This window comes from Lithobates pipiens, unplaced genomic scaffold (assembly GCF_037356315.1).
Source record: "Lithobates pipiens isolate NorthernLeopardFrog02 unplaced genomic scaffold, aLitPip1_a1.2 Scaffold_1, whole genome shotgun sequence".
Taxonomy (NCBI): domain Eukaryota; kingdom Metazoa; phylum Chordata; class Amphibia; order Anura; family Ranidae; genus Lithobates; species Lithobates pipiens.
The window spans coordinates 112,208,526-112,231,185 of NW_027507685.1; the positions used below are offsets into that span (position 1 = coordinate 112,208,526).

Here is a 22,660-nt window from a genome sequence, read left to right on the forward strand (position 1 = left end):
CCTAATGTACAGAAAATAAACTGCTGCTAATGGTTCTAAACTCCTGAACGCAGCATAAAGGCTGCATTAATATTTATTCAGCTTTGTTGCATAGGTCGAACGTCCTATAAGCTTTATATTACTGTGCCCATAACGGAGCAGTTATTAGGTCGATGGGAATGTACTATCTGGCCGAAAGGCAGGTGTATGGGGGCTCATATCACTACCTGCACAAAATACTGACCATCTATGAGGTTAGGGCCACAATAACCTAGTACTTCCATGGAAGGGCTAGGTTATGGCGACCCAAGACCTTCTGTGGAAGGTTTGCTATAACAGCACTTCCATGGAATGGGTAGGGCCATCATAAGCTAGTATAGCGATGGCGAACCTTGGCACCCCAGATGTTTTGAAAACGACATTTCCCCATGATGCTTATTCATCTCTGCAGTGTAGTTTCAAAAACATCTGGGGTGCCAAGATTCACCATCACTGATCTAGTACTTGCCCAGAAGTGTTTGGTAAGGGGTGGTGCTAGATCCAAAGTACAACTTTAAGGGTCCATTTACACCTCTGAGTTCTAGCATGCGTCAATGCATATACACAGCGCAGTTGCCATCAACCCTGTCCTCAGGGCCACTAACAGGCCAGGTTTGCAAGAGAACTGAAATACATCACAGGTGATATATTTTGCCGCATTCTAAACTGCATCTCCCCAAGGTACATAAAATCCTGTTAGTGGGCCAGGTTTTATGTACCTTGGGGAGATGCAGACTAGAATGCAGCAATCACCGAGTGGGAAATGAGATCACCTGTAATTTCAGTTCTCTTGCAAACCTGGCCTGTTAGAGAGACCGGACCTGAAGACAGGGTTGATGACCGCTGCCTTAGGAGTACCAAGTCCAGTTCTAGACACCTTAAAAAGATAAAAACCAGTCCAGAGACAGGCAACAAAATGGTTCCAAGACTGAAGAAACCCAATATGTACAGTGGGGGGGGGGGGGGGGGGGACAAGGACAACATCAAAACCTTTACATACAATGAAGAATGAGTAAGAGGTTCAGAAGGGCAGCACTTTCTGGAGGAAGCCAAGATCAAGGGGACCTCAAACTAGCAGGTCATAATGTAGCGGGCCGATGAGAGGAACCACCGAGCACAGTCTGGAACCAGAAACCCAAAACAGTTTGATTCTGAAGACTTCAGGTTTCCCTTGATTACAAACTGTGGGGGGTGGGAGATATGGTATGTACCATTTTCTTTTCAATTCCCCCTGGCTTCAGTTCAAGTTTCAAATGTTAGCATCTCCACCATTAGTAGCATTTGTTTAGATCAGATTTTAGGGTAAAACCAATTATATTTAATATTTGGAGGCAGTTTTCAGTCATACAAGAAGAAAACCTAAGCGGGGGAACGGAACGGTATTCAAGGGCAAACCAACTCCATTCGTGCGTCTACAAAACCGCTGAGACAAAACGCTGGTCTGCGGGGGTGTCGCTCTTGCCCCTGGGGGCCATTTCCCGGAGGAGCGAGTTTTAACCCTCTCAGGGGGTCCCGGAGCTCCCAGACACCTATAAGCCGACGCTCTCCAGGAAAGTTCATTATCTGCGGCGGTGCAGCTTGCCGGGTCCCAGGACTAATTAACACGTTTACAAGTCGCTGCTTTTGTTTTATTGTCCCCCCCCCCCCCCTTTTCTTGGCAGAAGCCGCATCCTGCTAATGGATTTTCCAAATGGCGTCGAGGGCTTCGGAGGCGATGTTCCTGCACGTCAGGTATGGAAGTTCCAGCAGGGACGGCGGTAGAATGGTGAGCTGATTACGGGTGGGGGGGGAGGGGTGTTCCTCGGATTTGATGTTCTCACACACTGTTACATCAATTCAACGTTTCAGGGTCCTTCAAAACACCATCTTAGAGGAACGCTGAACCGGTTGACTTAGGTTGCTCAGTTTTATTTCGTAAACCTCAGTGCTGATCTATTTCCTGCCTAGGGTGGCTGCATGTTGATGGTGACAACAGTAGACCACGTCTAATCTTTTTTGGTGTCCATTGGAAGCTCATGTGGCAACACACGAGACATAGACAAAGCGTAGTCACCCTATAAAAGACGAAGGGAGTGCACAAGGGATCTCCATGGCGGGATCACCAGGGATTTTTCTTCAATGAAAGATGGAGATTTAAAGCCAAACCTCAGGAACCGAGTACAATCTACCCTTGCAACAGCGGCGTGACAGGGCGCAAGGGGCACAACGCTCCCCCACCTACTTGTACTGCATGGGAGGCAACTGCTCACTCCATCTCAGTTGCCCAGGGGCCACATGGTGCAGGGGTGGCACCACATGGTGTACGGTCAACTGATCATGCCATTTCAGGTGGCAAGGGGCTGCGCGCCCCCCCCTCCACTTGTACTGCATGGGACAACTGCCATATTCCATCTCAGGTGCCCAGGGGTGGCACCACAGGCTACAAGCCCCCTCCCCCACTTGGCCCAGAGGCGCAATGTCTCCACCCACTTGTACTACAAGGGTCAACTGCTAATGTCATCTCAGGGTGCCCAGGGGCAGCGCCACATAGCCCAGGAACACAACAAACCCCACCCCCCCCATAGTACTGCATGGGGTAAGTGCTCATTCCAGCTCAGGTGCAGGAAGGGGGTAATATCTTACCTTATACCTTGCTACAGCAATACAACCCTCCCAATAAAAAGGGACCCGTCCCCCCCTCCAGCCACGACTGCAACCCCCATAACCTCCACTTACAATACTGGTGCTTAATACGAGATAGCGCTGTGGAACCTCCAACACCCTGGGGCGGGAGGGCTTGGCAATGGAGCTGGCTGTGGGGGGGGGGGGGGGGGTAAGGGAAACAGTTACAGCCTTATCACACCCCTCCATTTAGACTCAACCTTTTAACCTTTGCAGTGCAAGAAGGTGCCCACTGAAATTTTGTCCAATTCTCAGAATTGGGCTTTAAAATAAAAATCTACCTAAAAAAGGAGGGAAAGGTCCACCAACATCATCCAAGGAATAGCAGAAAAGGCTTCCATTGGTACCATCTAGGAAAAGATTTCCTCCTTACTTCCTGTTGCATCTCTGGAACAGGAAGTCAAGGGAAATCTCCCCAATGGGACAGAAATAATAAAAAAAAAAAATAATTACACACCACACACATTGGGTTAAGCCCTCTTATACCTAAAAGTAAACAAAGCATTGGCTTTAAAACGTTAAACGCCCCACCCCCCCCCAGCGCGGTAGGTCTGGCTCAGCTTCCAGATACATTGATTAGAACACAAAGGACTAGAGATAAGAAGCTACGCCGACACAGAAAGGCCGATGGAAGTAAAACGAGGATTGACACGCACTCCACACCCGATAACACTGTTATTCTTACAAGATAAAGCGATGTTTAGAAAAACGTTACTATCGCGTTAGGTTAACTGGGGTGAACAGCCTCGAACAGAGGAAAAAAAATATAATATAATATTACATAAATAAAAAATAAATCAAAATCACCAGACTCTCGGATTTTAAGCAGCCAAGTCAAAAATAAATAAAAAGCCCCTACGAGACTTACCAAGCGGCGTACTAGGAAAATCACGAGATTATAGAGAAAAAGAAAAAACTATTATAAAAAAGAATACGGACTTTCCAATAAGGAGGATGGGGATTACCGCGCACGGCAGAAGGGGACGAAAATAACGTGAAAAAAAATAAAAATGGATGTATGTGTGTGTGTAATATCCATCTATCTATATCAGCTCTGCGAGGGTTAAAATGGACATCACTAGGGGGAAAAAAAATAAAATCAGAAACAGAAAAGTAAGTTGGCGGCAATCGTTAGACGCATTCCTGAGTGCAGAGAACAGATAAGGACAGTTATTTGCGCTTCACTGGAGACTTCATACAAAGCCGCCGGGAAAATGGCCGCTACATCACAGCACAAAAGGAGCTTCCCAAATGTCGCCCTTAGGGGGAGCTTATAAGAGGGCGACAGTGGGGGGTAAAATATCGTATCCTGGAGCTTGTATCGGGCTCATCCTTCTACAAGCAAATTAACTCTTTATAATATTTTATCATTGTATTATTTCTTCACCCTTAGATTTTCCTCTACATTTACATGTGGGGCAAAGCTGGCAAAGTGGCAGTTGTATGGTCAGGACCAACACTGTGGGGGACGGAACTCACAATTGTATTTAGTTTAACCTTGCCGCCCCCCAAAAAGCAGCCCATACAGTTCAATGGGCAGCAGGCAAAGTAGCTTCATGTTGTGTTGCGCTTACGCGTTTTTACTCATGTACCCCATTTGGGGTGCCAATATTAAAAAGGCATTGCAAGCGCGACGCACGCTTACAGCACATTTCCAAAATGCTCAGAAGCCTCAGTGTCCGCCCCATGGGCCATGGTTCCATCCTCAGGGTCCCCTCCCACCACGGGCCCTGGTTCCCTCCCCCAATGAGCCATGGTTCCATCCCCAGGGTCCCCTCCCACCACCCCCCCCCCCCCCCCGATTTCTTCCTAACCATGGGGTTTCTTCCTCAGTGTCCCTTCCACACTATGAGCCATGGTTCTTTCCCCAGTGTCCCCGCTCCACCATGGGTCATGGTTCCTTAATCAGTGTCCCTTCCCCACCACCACATCATGTCCTGTAGTGGTGGAAAGATGGAACCATATCACACAGAGTGGGGGGGGCATAAACTTTCAGCACCCTCCCCCACCCCCCCCCCCCCCCCCCAAAAAAAAAGTGTGGAGACACAGGAGAGGAGTAGATCTCTGCTATTACAAGTTTTACTTCATCTGCCTGCGAGACCCTTTATTGATCCCTACAACTCGCACCGTCCTTGTCCCAGCAGCGGACTCCCCTCACATGGGGGGTTCCCGGCCTCCACAAGTGTCTTTCCGGGACTCTTCTCTCCGGTTATAGAAACTTCTTGTGATTTCTATTCCCGTCTCTCCGGCACGGGAGGGGATGAAAGACGAGGAGCGAGAGCTGCCAGCACAATAACCACCGACTCAGCAGATCGTGGGGGGAGCGGGCCAGGCAAAAATAGAACCCGGGAACGCCAAAAAACGTTACGTGGCGTCACTCCACTGGCCAGTGTCCTGCTGGACCCGTCTACTCCTACAGGCCTAGAAACCGGCCTACGTGAACATGGCCTTAGGGTGGACCTCACAACCACCCCCCTATCTATGCAAGAGTGCTTGAAAAAAATAAAGTCAAGTACAATTTTCATTTCAGTGCACTAATAAAATTGGTGCACTGAAATTAAACCTTTTGGACTGAATTCAGGATGCACTTGGCTGAAAACTGAAATTGACTTTTTTCCCCTCCTCCTCTTGACTTATTGGTTTTCAAAGCGCTTTGTGAGGAAAAAATAAAATAAAAAGCCTCCACATTGGTCCGTGTGTAATATCTCTATTAAAATGCAGATTTTTTTTTTTTTTTTTTAAATGCACCCGTGTTGCACTTTTGAGTCATATGACCTATGAAAATTACAGCAAAGTTGTGTGCGTTTTTTGGTGGCCATTTTTTTTTGCAAGCAGCTGATATAGCAGTGCATCATAACATAATATTAAAAATATATTAAATTAATTATATTAAAAATGCAATATAAATATATATTTAAAAAAATTTATTGGATGCACCGATGTATCGGCTGCCGAAAATTGGCCAGAAATAGGGTTAGCAGCAGAAAAAAACCAACACAGGAAAAGAGTCCCCCAGGACAAAAATTGTTACTGGCAGGATCACCAAATAAAATGTGTCATGCAGCTTCCACGTCAGAATAATAATCTGATGTGGAATCTGCATACTTCATCTGGTGATCCTGCCAGTAACACTTTCTGTCCTGGGGGGGGGCGCGTGTGGTGACAACACTCACGGCGCAGGATCAGCAACAAGCATTTTCCTATATTTGCTGAATTAAAAAAAATAAATAAATAATAAAAAAAAAAAATCGCTGCAAGAAACTGCATGCAAAAACCTGCCTTTGCATGAAGGAATCATTAAAGAATTAGTCAATGCATGTCCTAAAGAGCGGTGTGCGCAATTTTTGCACCCGTTTCTGGCACACCGATGTGAATGGAGGCCGAGAGATGTTCAATTTTTCTTCTTTTAGTTACATTGTAAGGAGCTTATCTGGCAGGATTTTTTAGCGGCAAGCACGTGCCCCCCCCCTCCTCCCTCAGAGATGCCTTATTGCGTTTCCTCAGTAAAGACAAGTGGGAATTGCGCGGCCGCAGTGACACGCCGAATATTAATCTGTCAGTCCTGGAGTGGTGGATAATTTAGTTGCCATGCGAAGAGTTTGAGGAAACCGTTCAGTGTCCAGCAAACCCGGATTGAGAATCTATATATCTATATCTATCTAGCAAATGAAATACAGGAGGATGGGAAGTGAATTGTTCCGGCTGGCAAATGGGGAGCTTGTTTTGGGGGGGGGGGGCCTGCTCCTGTCGCTGCACATTGCTAACGCAGCAAAGCATAAATTGTATGGGAGAAAAAAAAAAAAAAAAAAAAAAACCACACACACACACACACACACACACACACACAGCAAAAAAGTCACCGCTTCCCAAAACCACCTCACAACATGTCAGCCAATTACCGATGGCGACGCAGGGACCGTGATGGGTGGGGAGGGAAGGGTTAAAAATACCACATCTAGAGCTTTAGAAAAATAAAATATAAATCCCCATAGGGTACAAAAAGGGCTCCAAATATATAAAAAAAAAAAGAAGATTTTATTGAATTGCACAACTAAAACCGTACATTAGGCATGTACGGTTTTAGTAGCGCAATTCAATAAAATAAATCACTTTATTTTTTTACATTATATTTGGAGCTCCCCCTGCAAAATTGAATTATAGAATAAAAATACCGCCGCTTTTTCTATTTTCAAACCAAGATTTTACCATCAGACAAAAATAGATGCAAAAAAATAAATAAAAAATCCACAAAATAAACTGCTAAACACAAATACACAAGGGAAAAAAAAAAAAAAAAAAAAAAAAAAAAAAAAGAAGATCATTCATTTGTAATTGTCTGGAAAAATAAATAAAAATAATCTGATGCGGAAGCTACATGATATTTCACCTGGTGATCCAGCCAGGAACACCTGTCCTAGAGGGTGACAACACTCTCTGCACAGGATCAGCAACAAGCTTTTTCCTTTATTTGCTGAACACATTGATAACCTGTGCACTGTCGTGCAAAAGAAAAAAAAATATATATAAAAAATAAAATTTTAAATCAGGGAATTAGGTTTTTTGAATTTTTATTTTCCAGAAAATTAAAAACAGTGAAAGCGCTAGGCAAATGTATATGAAAAAAAAAAATTAAACACGTGCATGCAGAATTGCCTGCGGAATGTGGTAAATGGAGCTTCAAGAGGTAATTTACAGATGTAGTCAAAGCCGTTTTTGAAACGCATAAAGAAAAAAAAAAAAAAAGAAAAAATAAAAAAAAAAACCTTGGGGAAAAACAAAAAATAAAAAGTGAATGTGCTTCATTGAGTCCATTCACACCACTGCAGTGCTTTCAAGTGCATTTTAAAGACTAAATAAAAAACACTTTTGCCATGTAAAAACGCACAGGAAAGCATATGAACTGCAAAATTAAGGCTCCATGCTCCTAAACAGGACTTTTGGGGAGTTTGGGCATTTTTTTTTTATTTTTTTAATTTAACAGCCCATAAACTCCCCTCTGTTATCCTATGTGTCCATAGCACACGGACATTTTTGGATGTTTATCAGCCGTTTTCTGAACTCCATAAAAATAGTGTTAAAAGGAGTTTTTTTTTTTTTTTTTTTTTGTGAAAAAAAGAAAGGGGGGGGGGGGCAGTGTTTTTTTTCAGAGGACCAATAAAGTCATGATTGCAGATCCTCCCACTGTCAGAACCCCTTCAGTTTAATTAGGTGTAACGAAAATTTTATTGCGGAGATTAAATACCCATATAGACCCGCTGATGATATTACAGAGTTATTGTCCTTCCAAACCGCTGGAGCTTTCCAGATAATAAACTGGGAAGGAGGAATTGCAGGGGCGAAACAAAATAAAATGTTTTTATTCTGTAAGTCAGCTAACTCCTTCACGAAGGCAATGAGGATCTTTTGCGGGGAAAAAAAAAAGCGTGAACATTTGTTAGAATATATTATGGGGTAATCAAGTTTCCTGGGACATTCATGGTAAAACTGTTAAAGAGGATCGAAAACGAGACACAAGTCCATCTAGTCCAACCCATTTTTGAATAAAGTCCTAGATCCAAACTCTTATCGAATTTAGGAATCCCCATGGCTCTAGATTACTAAAAAAAATGTTTGACTTTCAAACACCCTCAGCTGATACCACTTGTTAGGGAAGGGTTCTACATTCATTGGTGGGTCTAGTGAAGCCCAGCAATGCTTTTGGGTTCTACGTTCATGGGGGGGGGGGGGGGGGGGGTCTGGTCTAGCCAAGACTGGCAACGTATTTGGGTTTTACATTCATTGGGGTATAAAATCTCAGCAATGCTTTTGGGTTCCACATCCATGGGGGGGGGGGGGGGTGTCTAAAACCCAGCAATGCTTTTGGCTTCCTCTTATAAAGTTGATGGGAGAAGCCACATTTCATATCACACTTCCTCTGAACAAGGTAAAGAAAAAAAGAAAAGTCTTCATCAGTCTCAGGACACCTGAAGCTGGCAAGGTGTTAACACGTGCCAAATCATTAACAAGATGATGGAGCCTGGCACAACACATTTTGGCCTGGACGCCTCACAGCTGCTCTCTTCTGGTGGTCCTACTAAACCATAAAAATGACATGTCCGAAAACCAAAAAAAAATAAAGATAAATACTTACTAAACCAGGATAATCATTTTTTTAATTGAAAATTATCGGACTCAACCTCACCGGTCTTTGTAGTCCAATAAGATACTAGATGGGAGAACCAGCATAAAAATAAAAGACCCTAGCGGTTATTTCTGTACAAAAAAAAAATAAAGGAGGAGAGGGGGGGCTGTTTTAATGCAGGATTTGGCAAAAATCAAAAACCTGTGGGCTTCTCACCTGGAATGAAGGGGGGGGGGGGGGTAAATAAAATCACCAAGTTCTCCCACACATCCATCAAACAGCTAGAATCATGTTTACCACTCACGCAGCTTTTAGTGCAGAAAAGTACTGGAGGAAAAAAAAAAAAAAAAAAAAAAGCCGCATGAGTGGGTCTACAACAGATAAAGAAAGTTGTCAAACATAATTGAATCATCAGGCCATTCCATCATATGTCAATCTGTGATCAGTGTCAGAGACAGGATAGGCAACGTTGTAACCGGTTACAGCTCCCTCTGGCAGCACATAAAGTTTATTTGCGAGACAGCTAATTACAAAGACCCTTTCAAGGAGAAGCTCCCAGCCGCACCCAACACGTTCACATTTTGGAGTCGCTTTTTTGCAAGAAAAAAAAAAAAAAAAAAAAAAACACACACAACACACAACCACATACCGTCCATAAGGGTTAACAAAAGGCTTTGTAAACTCTTAGATAACCAGTAGACAACCTTGTATGATACACCAGCATGCAAACACTGGACACTAAACAGCCAGGACAGTAGACTAAAACCAGCTGCATAATGTCAACAAGAGGCCAAGAACAGGCTTTCCTTCACAGCAGATCACCCGAAGAGTGTATAGACGGTTTGTCTAGCATGACAAGACCACTAACAGATTGAAGGTCAGCAAAACACTAAAACAGCAACATGGCACATTTCCTAAAGAACGATGAAGAACACAAGATATTTAAAATTCTTAATTATCAAATCCGTCAACCAAAAAACGCAACTTAGAAAAGCTTCCAAGTCTCAGTGTTCTAAAGAACCATAGTAACCCAACAAACGTCAACCCAAAACCCCATAAACTGGATTTGCAAATATCAAAACACAACTGCTATTCGGGAGGCACGTTCGGCGCGTCACATGGTCTTAGAGAGAAACGATCCATCTTTGTATTATTCTGCGTCAGACATTTATGTCAATGAACTGCCTTCATGAAAGCACATTTTTTAAGTAGGCCCTCTTTGTATGAAGAGAGGAGACAAGAGACCTTATCTCCCATCCTCTGCAATAAAACCCATCACAACCTCCCTGCGACTACAAAAGCATGCCCATGAAAAGTTAAATAGGACACTTCCAATAGGACTGACTTTAGAAGGCCTCAATTTATCAAACAACTGAAATGTTCTACAGACATCGTTCACAGCGATACATGGTAAAATTTAGGGAAATACTCATACATAAAATATATCGGCATGGTGCACTTGAACGCGTAGATTTTTGTTCGCAAAACATTCCTCTGGAATGTGTGTATGGTGAAATGTGCAGAGTTTGGCCACCACAACCGGGGCCTCCAATGACGAGATGAAGGATCTATGCATTCACATAGACGCTGAATACAAGTTTCATATGCTCCCCATTACCAAAGTGGTTCCAAGTCAAAAGAATTCTACTCTATTTTATTTATTTAATTTTGACCCCCCCCACCCAAACTTGGCCCCTTAAAGAAAATGGGACTTTCATATGAGCACCCTTCAAAGACAGAACTTTGTAGGGTGCCCATAAAAAGTCAGTCTGTAGGGAAGTACATTACACGCAGAGCAGACAGACAACATCAAAAGCAGATTGGGACTCTAAAGAGTCTTCTACTCATTCACCAGGATGAAAGCAATAAAATTGGGGGAGGGGAGGGGGATAAAAAGGTAATTGTAAAGCTGTAAATCTCGTCCTGAAAGGCTAAAAACTGGTCCCAGACTTCATAATGAAGTTCCTGGACACAAAGCTGGCCTGCTTAGTAAGAATGGGACTTGTTGCCTTTAAGGAGGAGATCATAAGGCTGGGAGAACCTCAACAGAGGCCCACAGATACAAAGATCACTCTGAAGGGTCAACTGAATATCCTCGTCTGATGTCACAATACAGATAGGCAGATCCTGAACCTCAGCAAAGGCCTGCACCCAGATGGACCTACCACTTGTGCAGCTGCACCAGGGCCCTCTCTGGGACTTGGGGAGCCCCGTTTCTACAAGTTGTGAGGGTGCTGAGTCCTCCACCGCCCACTGATGCTTAGACGTGGATATAGTTCATTTCTGGAGCAGGTGAGAAGCGGAGACATTCCTAACAATGTCCTGAATGTTCCTCTGGTGTGCAATACAGCCCCCCCCCCAAAAAAAAAAAAAAGTCTCCTTGCTGGACCAGCATAGACAATCCTTATTCCTCTGGAAACCATCAGAGATTTAAAAAAAAAAAAAAAAAAAAAAAAAAGCTCAGGGGGTGGCAAAACATTCTTTAACCAACATCCATGTACAAACACCACAACAAGGCAGTATTTGATTAGAGAAAGCTCAAAAATTGTTCTGTTGACCATGTTCACCCAAAGTAGACGTTGACTCCTGGTGACCACATGGATGGTGTTCCTTCAGAAAGATTTGTCTTCTCTTTGGTTCTTCAGACTCCCAGCAGTATTATTACACTTACCAGGACAGCATCCAGACACCTTAGTGCAGTTATCTGAACCCTAAACCCATGGAAGCAGATCTTAAACCTTGGGGAGAGGTTCCACCAGGGACCCCCATCATTTTGGAGATTAGAACACTGGAGGATGGGGTTACCAAAGGACGCTTCGGAATGAGGACAAATTTGCCTTCAACTTCAGCCCAAGAATACAAAGATACATAAAGAGAAAGAGGGAGAGAAACAGTACAAAGGAGGGAGGAGAGGGCCTCGGTATGTCCGTCCTCTAACTACCGGCCAAGTACAGAGATTGAAGGGTATATGAAGGATACAAAAGATTATAAAGGAGAAACCATGAGATGAGTGGAGGAGTGTGTCCCTTAGGGGCCCCAGAGGCAAGAGCAATTTCTGTGCCTTCTATTCAACTACTGTCCAAGGACAGAGAGGGGCAGGAGAAGAGGAGATGTAGGAGAGGGAGCAAGAGGTGCATGAAAGATACCAAGAGATTATGAAGAACCTTCAGCCCAGTGGAGGATGGAATCACTGAAGGGCCCCAGTGTGAGGACAATTCTTTGGGCCCCCCCCCCCCCTTCCAATTCAACTACTGTGCAGGTAGAGAGGAAAAAACGCAGAGAGAAATACATAGAAAAAAAGGAAAGGAAGAGATGTTTACTAAAATGGATATATCAGACGGGGGGAGGGGGGGGGTCATCAAAGAGGCCTGGTGAAAAATAAAAAGTGCCATCCATTTAGCTACTGTCCAAACAGATAGAAAAAGAAAGATGGATACATAAAGCAGAGGGAGAGATAAAAGTAGGGGTACATAGCTAGAGGGAGATACAGTCTACAAAAGGGGAACCATCAGGAGTGGAGGAGGACAGAACCATCAAAGGGCCCTAGGGGTGAGGACAGTCTCCAAGTCCTATATTAAACCAAACACCCAAATATAAAACTAGGGAGAAGAAAAAAAAATAAACACCAAGGTACAAAGATATATAGAGGAGAGAAATAAAAGTGAAGCATATATAGAAAGGGAGAGGAAGAGAGTTGACAAAGAACCATCAGAGGAGGAGAAAGTCTCCGAATGGCCCTGGGGTGAGGACAGTTTCCGAGACCTCTACCCAGCTACTGACCAAGTTTGGAGAGGGAAAGTGCTACGTGGATATAAAAAGAGTGGAGGTATACAAAAAGAGGGAGAGAATGAAGGAGAACTACCATGTTGGAGAAGAAAGCCCACGAGGGACCAGGGGGTGTGAGGAAAATGTCTCTGTCCTCTACCCAACGAGAGACAAAGCTACATTGATATTGGGGGAAAAGATACATAAAAAGGAGGGAGAGATTACCAAGAAGAAAGCACGCGATGGGTCCCAGAATGAGGACAATTTCTGAGCCTTTTACCTAAATACTGACCAAGTATGGAGAAAGTACTACATATAGAAAGATATATATAAAAAGAGATACAAAGGAGGGAGATATGTAGCTTTTTTTTTTATAGATCTATAGAGAGATTACGAAGGAGAAGAGACTATGATGGGACCCTGGGGGTGACGACAATCTCTGACCCTTCCTCCAACTACTGACCAAAAAGAGAAAAAAAAAAAAAAAAAAAAAAACCACATCAGATTAAATGGAAGAAATAATCAAAAGGGCCTCAATGTATGGAGACTGTCGGATCCCTCTACCCAACTACTGACTATTGAGAGAGGAACAGAGAAAAGGGAAGAGAGGGATAGACGAGCTACCAAGAGAGGAAGCTATACAAGAGAGTTACATAAAGATGGATATTAGAAAGGAGAAACATTAGATTAGAAAGTGGGAAGAGGTCAGCGAAGGGCCCCAATGTGAACAATTTCTGAGCCTTCTACCCAACTTCTGACCATAGAGAGGAGAAGAAGAGGCCAGCTACAAAAGGAGAACCATCAGATCAGGAGGACTGAGCCATTGAGGGGTCCTGGGGCGAGGACAATTTGAGTGTTCAACCAAAACTACTGACCGAGAAGAGAGAAAACAGAGACAAAGTGATACAGATAAAGTGTGAGAGTTCTATAAAAGAACTAGAGTGATTACGAAAAGAGAACCATCGGATCGAAGGAGGAAGTCATCGATGAAGGGCCCCGGGGGTTGAGGAAAATATCTGAGCCTGCTACCAAACTACTGAACAGAGAAAACCCGAGAGAGAAAGCGCACAAATAAAAATAAAAGTGGGGAGAGGGAGGACGAGAGAAGGGGGTACAGAGTCAGTCTATAAAATAAAAAAAATTATATGAGAACCATCAGATCAGTGGAGGATGGGATTACCGAAGAGCCCACGGGGTGAGGGCAGTTTTGGGCCCCCCCTATACAATTACTATAGAGAGAGTGCAAGAAAGAGGGGAGAAAAAAAAAAAAAAAAAAAAAAAAAAAAAAAAAAAAAAAAAAAAAGGAGGAAGGGACTGACCATGTACAAAAGGGAGCCGTCAGATCAGTGGAGGACAGGGCCACCGAAGGGCCCCTGGGATGCGGACAGGTTTTGGGCCCCTCATTTAACTACTATACATAGAGAAAAAGAAAATAAAAAATAGGGGGGGGGGGGGCAGAGAGTGAGGGAATGACCATGTAAGAAGGGGAACCATTAGATCAGGAGGACAAAGACACTGAAGTGCCCCAGGGGGGGATGACAGGTTTTGGGCCCCTTGTTTAACTACTGTGGAAGGAGAGCAAGACAGAGGCAAATATAGATAAACGATATAACGAGATACAGAAGAAAAAGAGGAAATCAGAAGAACCATCAGAAGTCACTGCAGGGTCCACTCCCACCGGAGGGCAATTTTCAGGTACCAGTGAGGACACATTCTGGGGACTTGTTGAGGGTCCTGGGTGAGGATGGTTTCTGGTGAGGACCAATTTTTGAAAACCAGCAAGAACAAGAATTTCTGGACCCCCCCCCACAATGATGAGATTAGGGATATCCATGGGGGTCAATTTTTTTTAGGACAAATTTTGATGGCTTGGTGATAACAGTTTCTGGGGCCCCTAGTAGAGACCATTATTGAAATCTAGTAAGGACTACTTTTGGAGCCCCCCCCCCCGGGTGAAAACTACTGTTAGGGCACCTGATGGGGGTCAATTTTTTTATTAGGTCCTCAGGAGAGGTGACATTTTTTGAGGGCTTGGTGAGGACAATTTTTGGAGCCTCTGGTGAGAATTATTAGACATTGATGGGATTGATTTTTTTTCCCCCATTTCCCAGAAAAAGGAACATTTTGAAGGCTTGGCGAGGACCATTATTGAACTCTAGTAAAGGACTTTTTTGGGGCCACTACTGAGGACAACTTCTAGGTGGGTGGGCACGCATGTTAAAGGACAATTATAAGGGCTCCTGATCAACTTTTTAGACCCCCCCCCCTCAAAAAAGGAAGACTTTTTTTTTTTTTTTTTTTTGAGAGCCATGATGGGAAGAAATTTTCTGCAGCACCTGGTGAGAAGTTTTTGAAACCCACAGAGGGCTTTTTTTTGGGGGGGGGGGGGGGGGGGCACGCTGTCCCCAGTAGTTAATGAAATCTAGTAAGGACTCATTATTTGGGGGTCACCAAGTGAAGATTTCTGGGGGAGCTTGGGACAATTTTTGAAACCCAGCAAGACCAGGTTTTCAATGCCCCCCACTAAGGGCAACTTCAGGGCACCCCAATTAAAATACCACAGACGTAGAACACCTCATTCCCGGTGTGTAGGGATTGGATAGACGGATTTGGGCGACTTTTCCATGGCCCCCAGGAAAAAATAAATAAAAATCGGTAGACGTGTCCAGGCATCATCCGCCCCGCCCACACCCCCAGATAATCCAATCAGATATTCCATCTCAGATCGCATCGTTGGAAGGTCTCCACTTCTCACCGACCCCAAAAGGTCCGGGGTCCCAGCACTCATCCAACAAGAGGGGTCTCAGAGGGGCCCCTACACGCCATCCAATGAAGATCGGTCCTGAGAATATCCCATCTATACATATCCTGCGATCAGATCGGACGATCCCGGGGAGAGTCCTTACCGGGAGTTCTGGGAGTTCCAGGTGACCGGCTCCAGGTTCTTCCCGAGCAGGGCACACACCCGGCACAGGGCAATGAGGAGCCCGACCAGCCACCGCACAGCCTCCATCCTCCGATCCCAGATCAGGTATCCAGGCTTCCCATCACCGATCCCGCCGTACGATCCGTCCCGCTCCATAGATCCGCTCTCCGGTCACCACCGACCCTTCTCCGCCGAGATCTCCGAGCGTACTGCGCCTCAGCCGGCCCGGCCAACCCTTCACCCCCGCCCCCGGGGGGCGCGGTCTGCATAATCCCCCAGCCGCCCAATAGGCGACGGGCGAAGGGGAAGGAATCGCCCACCGGTGTCATCGGGAGGGGCGGGGACCGGAGAGCGGACACGCCTTTTAAAGAGACCAGAGCCGCCCAAACGCTGGGAGAAGGAGACGAGCGACGGATCGGTGCGATGTAATCGCCGGAGGACCGGCTACATAGGGGAGCCAATCATAGGACAGATCTGATCATAGGGGACCAATCATAGGGCAGATCTGATCATAGCAGAGTCATATATGTATATACAGATCTATATGAGTGGCCCCATCTATATGGGGGCCCCATCTATATACAAATCTATAATGGGGCCCCATTTACATATAGATATACATATAGATATACATATAGATATATATGAGGGGCCCATCTCTATAAAGATCTATATGGGGGTCCCATCTATATACAGATCTATATGAGTGGCCCAATTTATATACATTATATGGGGGGCATCTATATACAGATCTATATGGGGGTCCATCTATATACAGATCTATATGGGGGTCCATCTATATACAGATCTATATGAGTGCCCCCATCTATATACATTATATGGGGGGCATCTATATGGAGATCTATATGAGGGGCCCCATCTATATACAGAGCTATATGGGGGTTTACAATCCATAGACAGATCTGCCTGATGGAGTATGGGGGTCTCTGAGCGATCTCCTGTATATACAGTGCCAAGTATTCATACCCCTTGACATTCCCCACATTTTGTCATGTTACAACCAAAAACGTAAATGTATTTTATTGGGATTTTATGTGATAGACCAACACAAAGTGTCACATAATTGTGAAGTGGAAGATAAATGATATAAATAAATATGTGAAAAGTGTGGGGGAGGGGCATTTGTATGGCGCCCCCTTTACTCTGATACCCTAACTAAAATCTAGTGGAACCAATTGCCTTCAGAAGTCACCTATTTAGTAAATAGAGTCCACCTGTGTGTAATGTAATCTCAGTATAAATACAGCTGTTCTGTGAAGCCCTCAGAGGTTTGTTGGAGAACCTTGGTGAACAAACAGCATCATGAAGGCCAAGAAACACACCAGACAGGTCAGGGATAAAGTTGTGGAGAAGTATAAAGCAGGGGTAGGTTATAAAAAAAATATCCCAAGCTTTGAAGATCTCACGGAGCTCTGTTCAATCCATCATCAGAAAATGGAAAGAGTATGGCAGAACTGCAAACCTACCAAGACATGGCTGTCCACCTAAACTGACCGGCCGGGCAAGGAGAGCATTCATCAGAGAAGAGCCGAGAGGTCCATGGTAACTCTGGAGGAGCTGCAGAGATCCACAGCTCAGGTGGGAGAATCTGTCCACAGGACAACTATTAGTCGTGCTCTCCACAAATCTGCCCTTTATGGGAAGAGTGACAAGAAGAAAGACATTGGTGAAAGAAAGTCATAAGAAGTCCTGTTTGTAGTTTGTGAGAAGCCTGGTGGAGGACACAGCAACCATGTGGAAGAAGGTGCTCTGGTCAGATGAGACCCAAAATTCTACATTTGGCCTAAAAGCAAAACGCTATGTGTGGAGGAAAACTAACACTGCACATCACCCTGAACACACCATCCCCACCGTGAGACATGGTGGTGGCAGCATCATGTGGTGGGGATGGCTTTCTTCAGCAGGGACAGGGAAGTTGTCAGAGTTGATGGGAAGATGGATGGAGACAAATACAGGACAATCTTAGAAGAAAACCTGTTTGAGTCTGCAAAAGACTTGAGACCGGGGCGGAGGTTCACCTTCCGGTAGGACAACAACCCGAAACATCCAGCCAGAGCTACAATGGAATGGTTTACATCAAAGCATATTCATGTGTTAGAATGGCCCAGTCACAGTCCAGACCTAAATCCCATTGAAAATCTGTGGCAAGACTTGAAAATCGCTGTTGGTCTATCACATAAAATCCCAATAAAATACATTTATGTTTTTGGTTGTAATGTGGGAAAGTTCAAGGGGTATGAATACTTTTTCAAGGCACTGTAACTTTATTTGTATATTTATTTATGTATCTTTATTTGTGTAATAATAAATCTTTATTTGTATATTTATTTATTTATTTGTGTATTTATGTTTTCTTTAGTTGTATATTCATTTGTATATTTATTTATGTATCTTTATTTATTTATTTTGTGGATTTATGTGTCTTTATTTATTTTTGTGTAATAATGTATCTTTATTTGTATATTTATTTATATATCTTTATTTTTTATTTTTTTGGGTATAAATAAATAAGGGGTATGAATACTTTTCAAGGCACAGTAACAATGTATCAAAGTGATGAATGGATCCTTTGTTCTCATTTTTTGGTGGAATTTGCTGGTCTTTTTCAACCTAACAATGCATCCAATGACGATGACGATGTATCGGGGTGACGATTGGGGGGGGAGGGGGCGAACGGCTCAATTTTCTGATTGGATTTGCTGGACGAAGCCGACCACACATTGTACAATTTCCTTTTGATTTACCGTCATCTCTGTAGTAGAAGGCCCGGCCTGCCTGCATAAGACATGGAAAGGGTTTAGTTGTGACCTCATAGTATACGGTTTTCGGTAAATCTATAGGAAGATTGTATCATGTGTGGGCAGATCTACAATGTAACGCTGTGCAGCAACAATGTATCTAATGTGGAGTGTCTGTGTATCTAGAGATGGATGTGTGTACAATCTGTGGTGTGTCCTCCTATACATTCTATATACTGTCTATTGTCCCCGGACACAATACCCCCCCCCCCTGTCGCCCCCCCCCCCCCCCCCCCCCCCCCTTACGAACACAATGGAACGCTCAGCGTTGTGTAAACTTGTTGGTTTAGCTTCTTGTCATTCTACACCGTCCTCCATCCGCCTCCCCCTCCCGGGAAACCAGAATTCTCACATTTTACAGCGACACACCAAAGGCATCCGCCCCCCCCCCAACGTGCGCCGCAACACCACGATCCGTCTGCCGCCCCCCCCACCTCCAAATGTGCGCCGCGATCTGGGAAACGTCCGGAACTCCTCGAGTCGCCTTATTATACGATCAGACTCGGGGCTGACGCTTCTTCCTGCGCCGTCGATATATCTCGCCGCTGGAAACACTGGGGGATCACCTTTCCTGTTTTAGCGTTTTCGTAAAACGTTTCATAAAATCGCACCATTTCTAAACCGCGCAAAAAAAAAATGCAGCACGCACGCAAAATGTGGCAAAAAAAGCGAGTTTGTTGCGGCCGGAAAAAAAATGCACATCAAACGCGGGCGAGACTTACGGTTGAAAAAACGCACAAAGCTTAACACTCGAAAGGTACCGGAAGCTGCTCTGTGCGGGGAATGCAGTTTCTTGAAATCGATGGGCAAAAAATTAGCAAAAAACGCGGACACAGTTTTGCACGCATTTTACAGAACGCAGAATGCGAAGAGGCCCATCCATTTTAAATGTGCGTCCCCCCCCTTCCCTCTCCCCACCAATGGTGCCGCTCATCACACTTTTCGGAACGCACAGCAGCGCACCGGGGAGCTTTACGACGCATGTGCCCTGCGGCGCGTTGTCGCATTCAAAATGAAGCGCATCACAATATGCTGCAGGACGCGTGTTGCGGCACGCTCGCTGTGAATGCGCAGTTGTCAGCGATTGGACAATCAGCCCCTCCCCCCACTTATTGATCTACATTTATAGATTTTATTTCCATCCAGAACGTTTTTGGTGGGGAAAAAAATCTCCCTTTTCCTCGGCGGTGAGGCGAGCGCCGAGCCCTCCATGTGCAGCGACACGTTTTACGGGAGGTGAGGTCGGCGTTTCGCCAGTTAATGATGACAATTTTATGGGCGTATTAAAGGCTTCCTTTATTTTCGGTCATATTAGGGGGATTAAAAGATGCCCGTCTGACGGTTTTATGCCACTGATTTATACCGCCGGATCCAGGTGCCGGACGGGTTCAGGGATTTTTGTTTGTGTGGTCGGCTTGGAGTGAAAGTATTTTTATTACAAAACAGACCAGTATCCTATGCCTGGAACCTTCCCTTGCCCCCTGTCCTGGAAGACCTGGAAGATTTCCTTTCTCTACTGTCCTGGAAGATTTCCTTCTTCATGTCCTAGAAAACCTGGAAGATCTCCTATTATTCTATCCTGGAATAGTTCCTTCTCGCCTGTACTATAAGAACTTTAAGATTTTCTACTCTTCTATCCCGGAAGTTTTCCTTCTGTCCTCTCCTAGCAGACCTGGAAGATTTCCTACTCTTCTATCCTGGAAAATGTACTTCTTTCTTGTCCTGGAAGACCTGAAAGCTTCCCTTCTCTCCTGTCCCAGAAGGCCTGGAAGTTTTCCTTCTCTCCTGTCCTGGAAGACCTGGAAGTTTTCCTTTTCCCCAGTCCTGAAAGTTTTAATTTTCTCCTGTCCTGGAAGACCCAAAATATTTCCTTCTCTCCTGTCCCAGAAGGCCTGGAAGTTTTCCTTCTCTCCTGTCCTGGAAAACCTGGAAGTTTTCCTTCTCCCCTGTCCTGAAAGTTTTCCTTTTCTCCTGTCCTAGAAGACCCAAAATATTTCCTTCTCTCCTGATCTGGAAGACCTGGAAGTTTTCCTTCTCCCCTGTCTTGGAAGTTTTCCTTCTCTCCTGTCCCGGAAGACCCAGAATATTTCCTTCTCCCCTGTCCTGGAAAACCCAGAAGATTTCATCCCCTGCCGTAGCAGATTTCCTTCTTTCCTGTCCTAGAAGACCTGGAAGATTTTCCTTTTCTCCTGTCCCAGAAGACCCAGAATATTTCCTTCTCCCCTGTCCTGGAAAACCTAGAATATTTCATCCCCCTGCCCTAGCAGATTTCCTTCTTTCCTGTCCTAGAAGACCTGGAAGATTTCATTCTCCCCTGTCCAGGAAGACCTGGAAGATTTCCTTTCCCCTGTCCTGGAAAACCCAAAGATTTTCTTGTCCCCTGCCTTGGAAGATTTCCTTCTCCCTTTTCCTTGAAGACCTGGACATTTTCCTTCTCTCCTGTCCTGAAAGACCTGGAAGATTTCCTTCTCCCCTGTCCTGGTAGACCCAGGTGATTGTCTCCTCTGTCCTAGAAGATTTCATTATTTTCTGTCCTTAAAGATTTCCTTTTCCCCTGTCCTGGAGGACTTCCTCCTCTACTGTCCTGAAAGACCTGGAAGGTTTCCTTCTACCCTGTCATGGGAGACCTGGAATATTTCCTTCTCTCTTGTCCTGGAAGATTTCCTTCTTCCCTGCCCTTGAAGCCCTAGAAGATTTCCTTCTCTACCTGCCCTGGAAGAGTCTCTTCTTTCCTATCCTCGAAGACCTGAATTTTTTTTCCTTCCCCCCTGTTCTGGAGGATTTCCTTCTTTCCTATCCTGGAAGACATTGAATATTTCCTTCTCCCCTGTCCTGGAAGATTTCCTTCTATCCTGTCCTGGAAGACCTGGAATATTTTCTTCTCCCTTATCTTGGAAGATTTCCTTCTTTTTGGTCCTGAAGCTTTCCTTTTACCCTTTTACCATGCCCTGGAAGATCTCCTTCTCTCCTGTCCTGGAAGACTTCTTTCTCTACTACCCTGAAATACCTGGAAGGTTTCCTTCTCTCTTGTCCTAACATGCCTGGAAGATTTCCTTCTCCCCTATTCTGGAAGACCCAGAAAATGTCCTTCTCTCTTGTCCTGAAATACCTAGATTTCCTTCTCTCTTGTCCTGAAGTACCTGGAATATTTCCTTCTCCCCTGTCCTGGAAGACCCAGAAGATTTCCTTCTCCCCTGTCCTGGAAGACCTAGAAGATTTCCTTCTCTCTTGTCCTGAAATACCTAGAAGATTTCCTTCTCCCCTGTCCTGGAAGACCTAGAAGATTTCCTTCTCTCTTGTCCTGAAATACCTAGAAGATTTCCTTCTCCCCTGTCCTGGAAGACCCAGAAGATTTCCTTCTGTCTTGTCCCGGAGTACCTGGAAAATGTTCCTTCTCCCCTGTCCTGGAAGACCCAGAAGATTTCCTTCTTCTCTTGTCCTGAAATACCTGAAATATTTCCTTCTCTTTTGTCCTTGAAGATCTCCTTCTCTCCTATGCTGGAAGACCCTTGAGATTTCCCTTCCCAGTTATTGGACGTATCCACCGCTCATCGGGGGGGAAAAAAGGTATTGGAGATTATTTACCAATCTTGTATAAAGGTAGGTGACGGAGAATTGATCACTGTCATTGAAAACACACCTGGAAGATCCACCTGCAGAGAACGTTTGGTGATAGATGCCTAAATGCTGTGCGTTTAAAAAACAATTCTTTTTTTTTTTCTTTTTGTATTTCCTTTTTGTTTTGTTTTTGTATTTCATTTTTTATCTTTTTTTTGTATTTCCTCTTTTTTTATGTTTTTTTTTCTCTTTTTTTGTATTTCTTTTTTTTCTTTTTTGTATTTCCCTTTTTTTGGTATTTCCTCTTTTTTTAATGTTTTTTTTCTCTTTTTTTGTATTTCTTTTATTTTTTTTGTATTTCCCTTTTTTTGGTATTTCCTCTTTTTTTTTTATTCCTTTTTTTTTTTCTTTTTTTAGTATTTTCCTTTTTTTTTTTTTTTTTTATATCTGCTGATCTCCCGCAGCCACCATTAACTTTAAAGCTTATATTTATTTATATATCCGCAATAAAAATAGAAAAGAATCAAAAAAAATGTATATTTTTTTTTTTTTTGTTTTTTTTTTTCACTGTCTGTGCCCCATTGTGGACATTTCTTTTCCCTTCCAGTCCTCGAGACCCAACAGGAAGTGAGGGGAAATCCCCTCTTAGTTGTCACAGGAACGGATGTCCCCATTACACGATTTCCCCTCTTTTCTGTTTCTGGAGCTGACTCAACATTTAGGATTTTTCCCATCACTTTAGGGTCCATTTATAAGCACTTTCACTCAACTTTCCCTGACATATTTTCCATT

General features: G+C 44.2%; 1 protein-coding gene across 1 annotated transcript in view; it reads right to left on the reverse strand.

Annotated features, from left to right (window-relative positions):
• The window catches only part of EFNB1 (ephrin B1), an 81,519-nt gene extending 65,829 nt beyond the window's left edge, over positions 1 to 15,690 (reverse strand). Inside the window, exon 1 of the mRNA XM_077473966.1 lies at positions 15,472 to 15,690. Within this exon, the coding sequence (XP_077330092.1) occupies positions 15,472 to 15,647 (176 nt within the window). The 5' untranslated portion in view covers positions 15,648 to 15,690. The remainder of the gene's footprint in view (positions 1 to 15,471) is intronic.
• Positions 15,691 to 22,660: the final 6,970 nt, after the last annotated feature.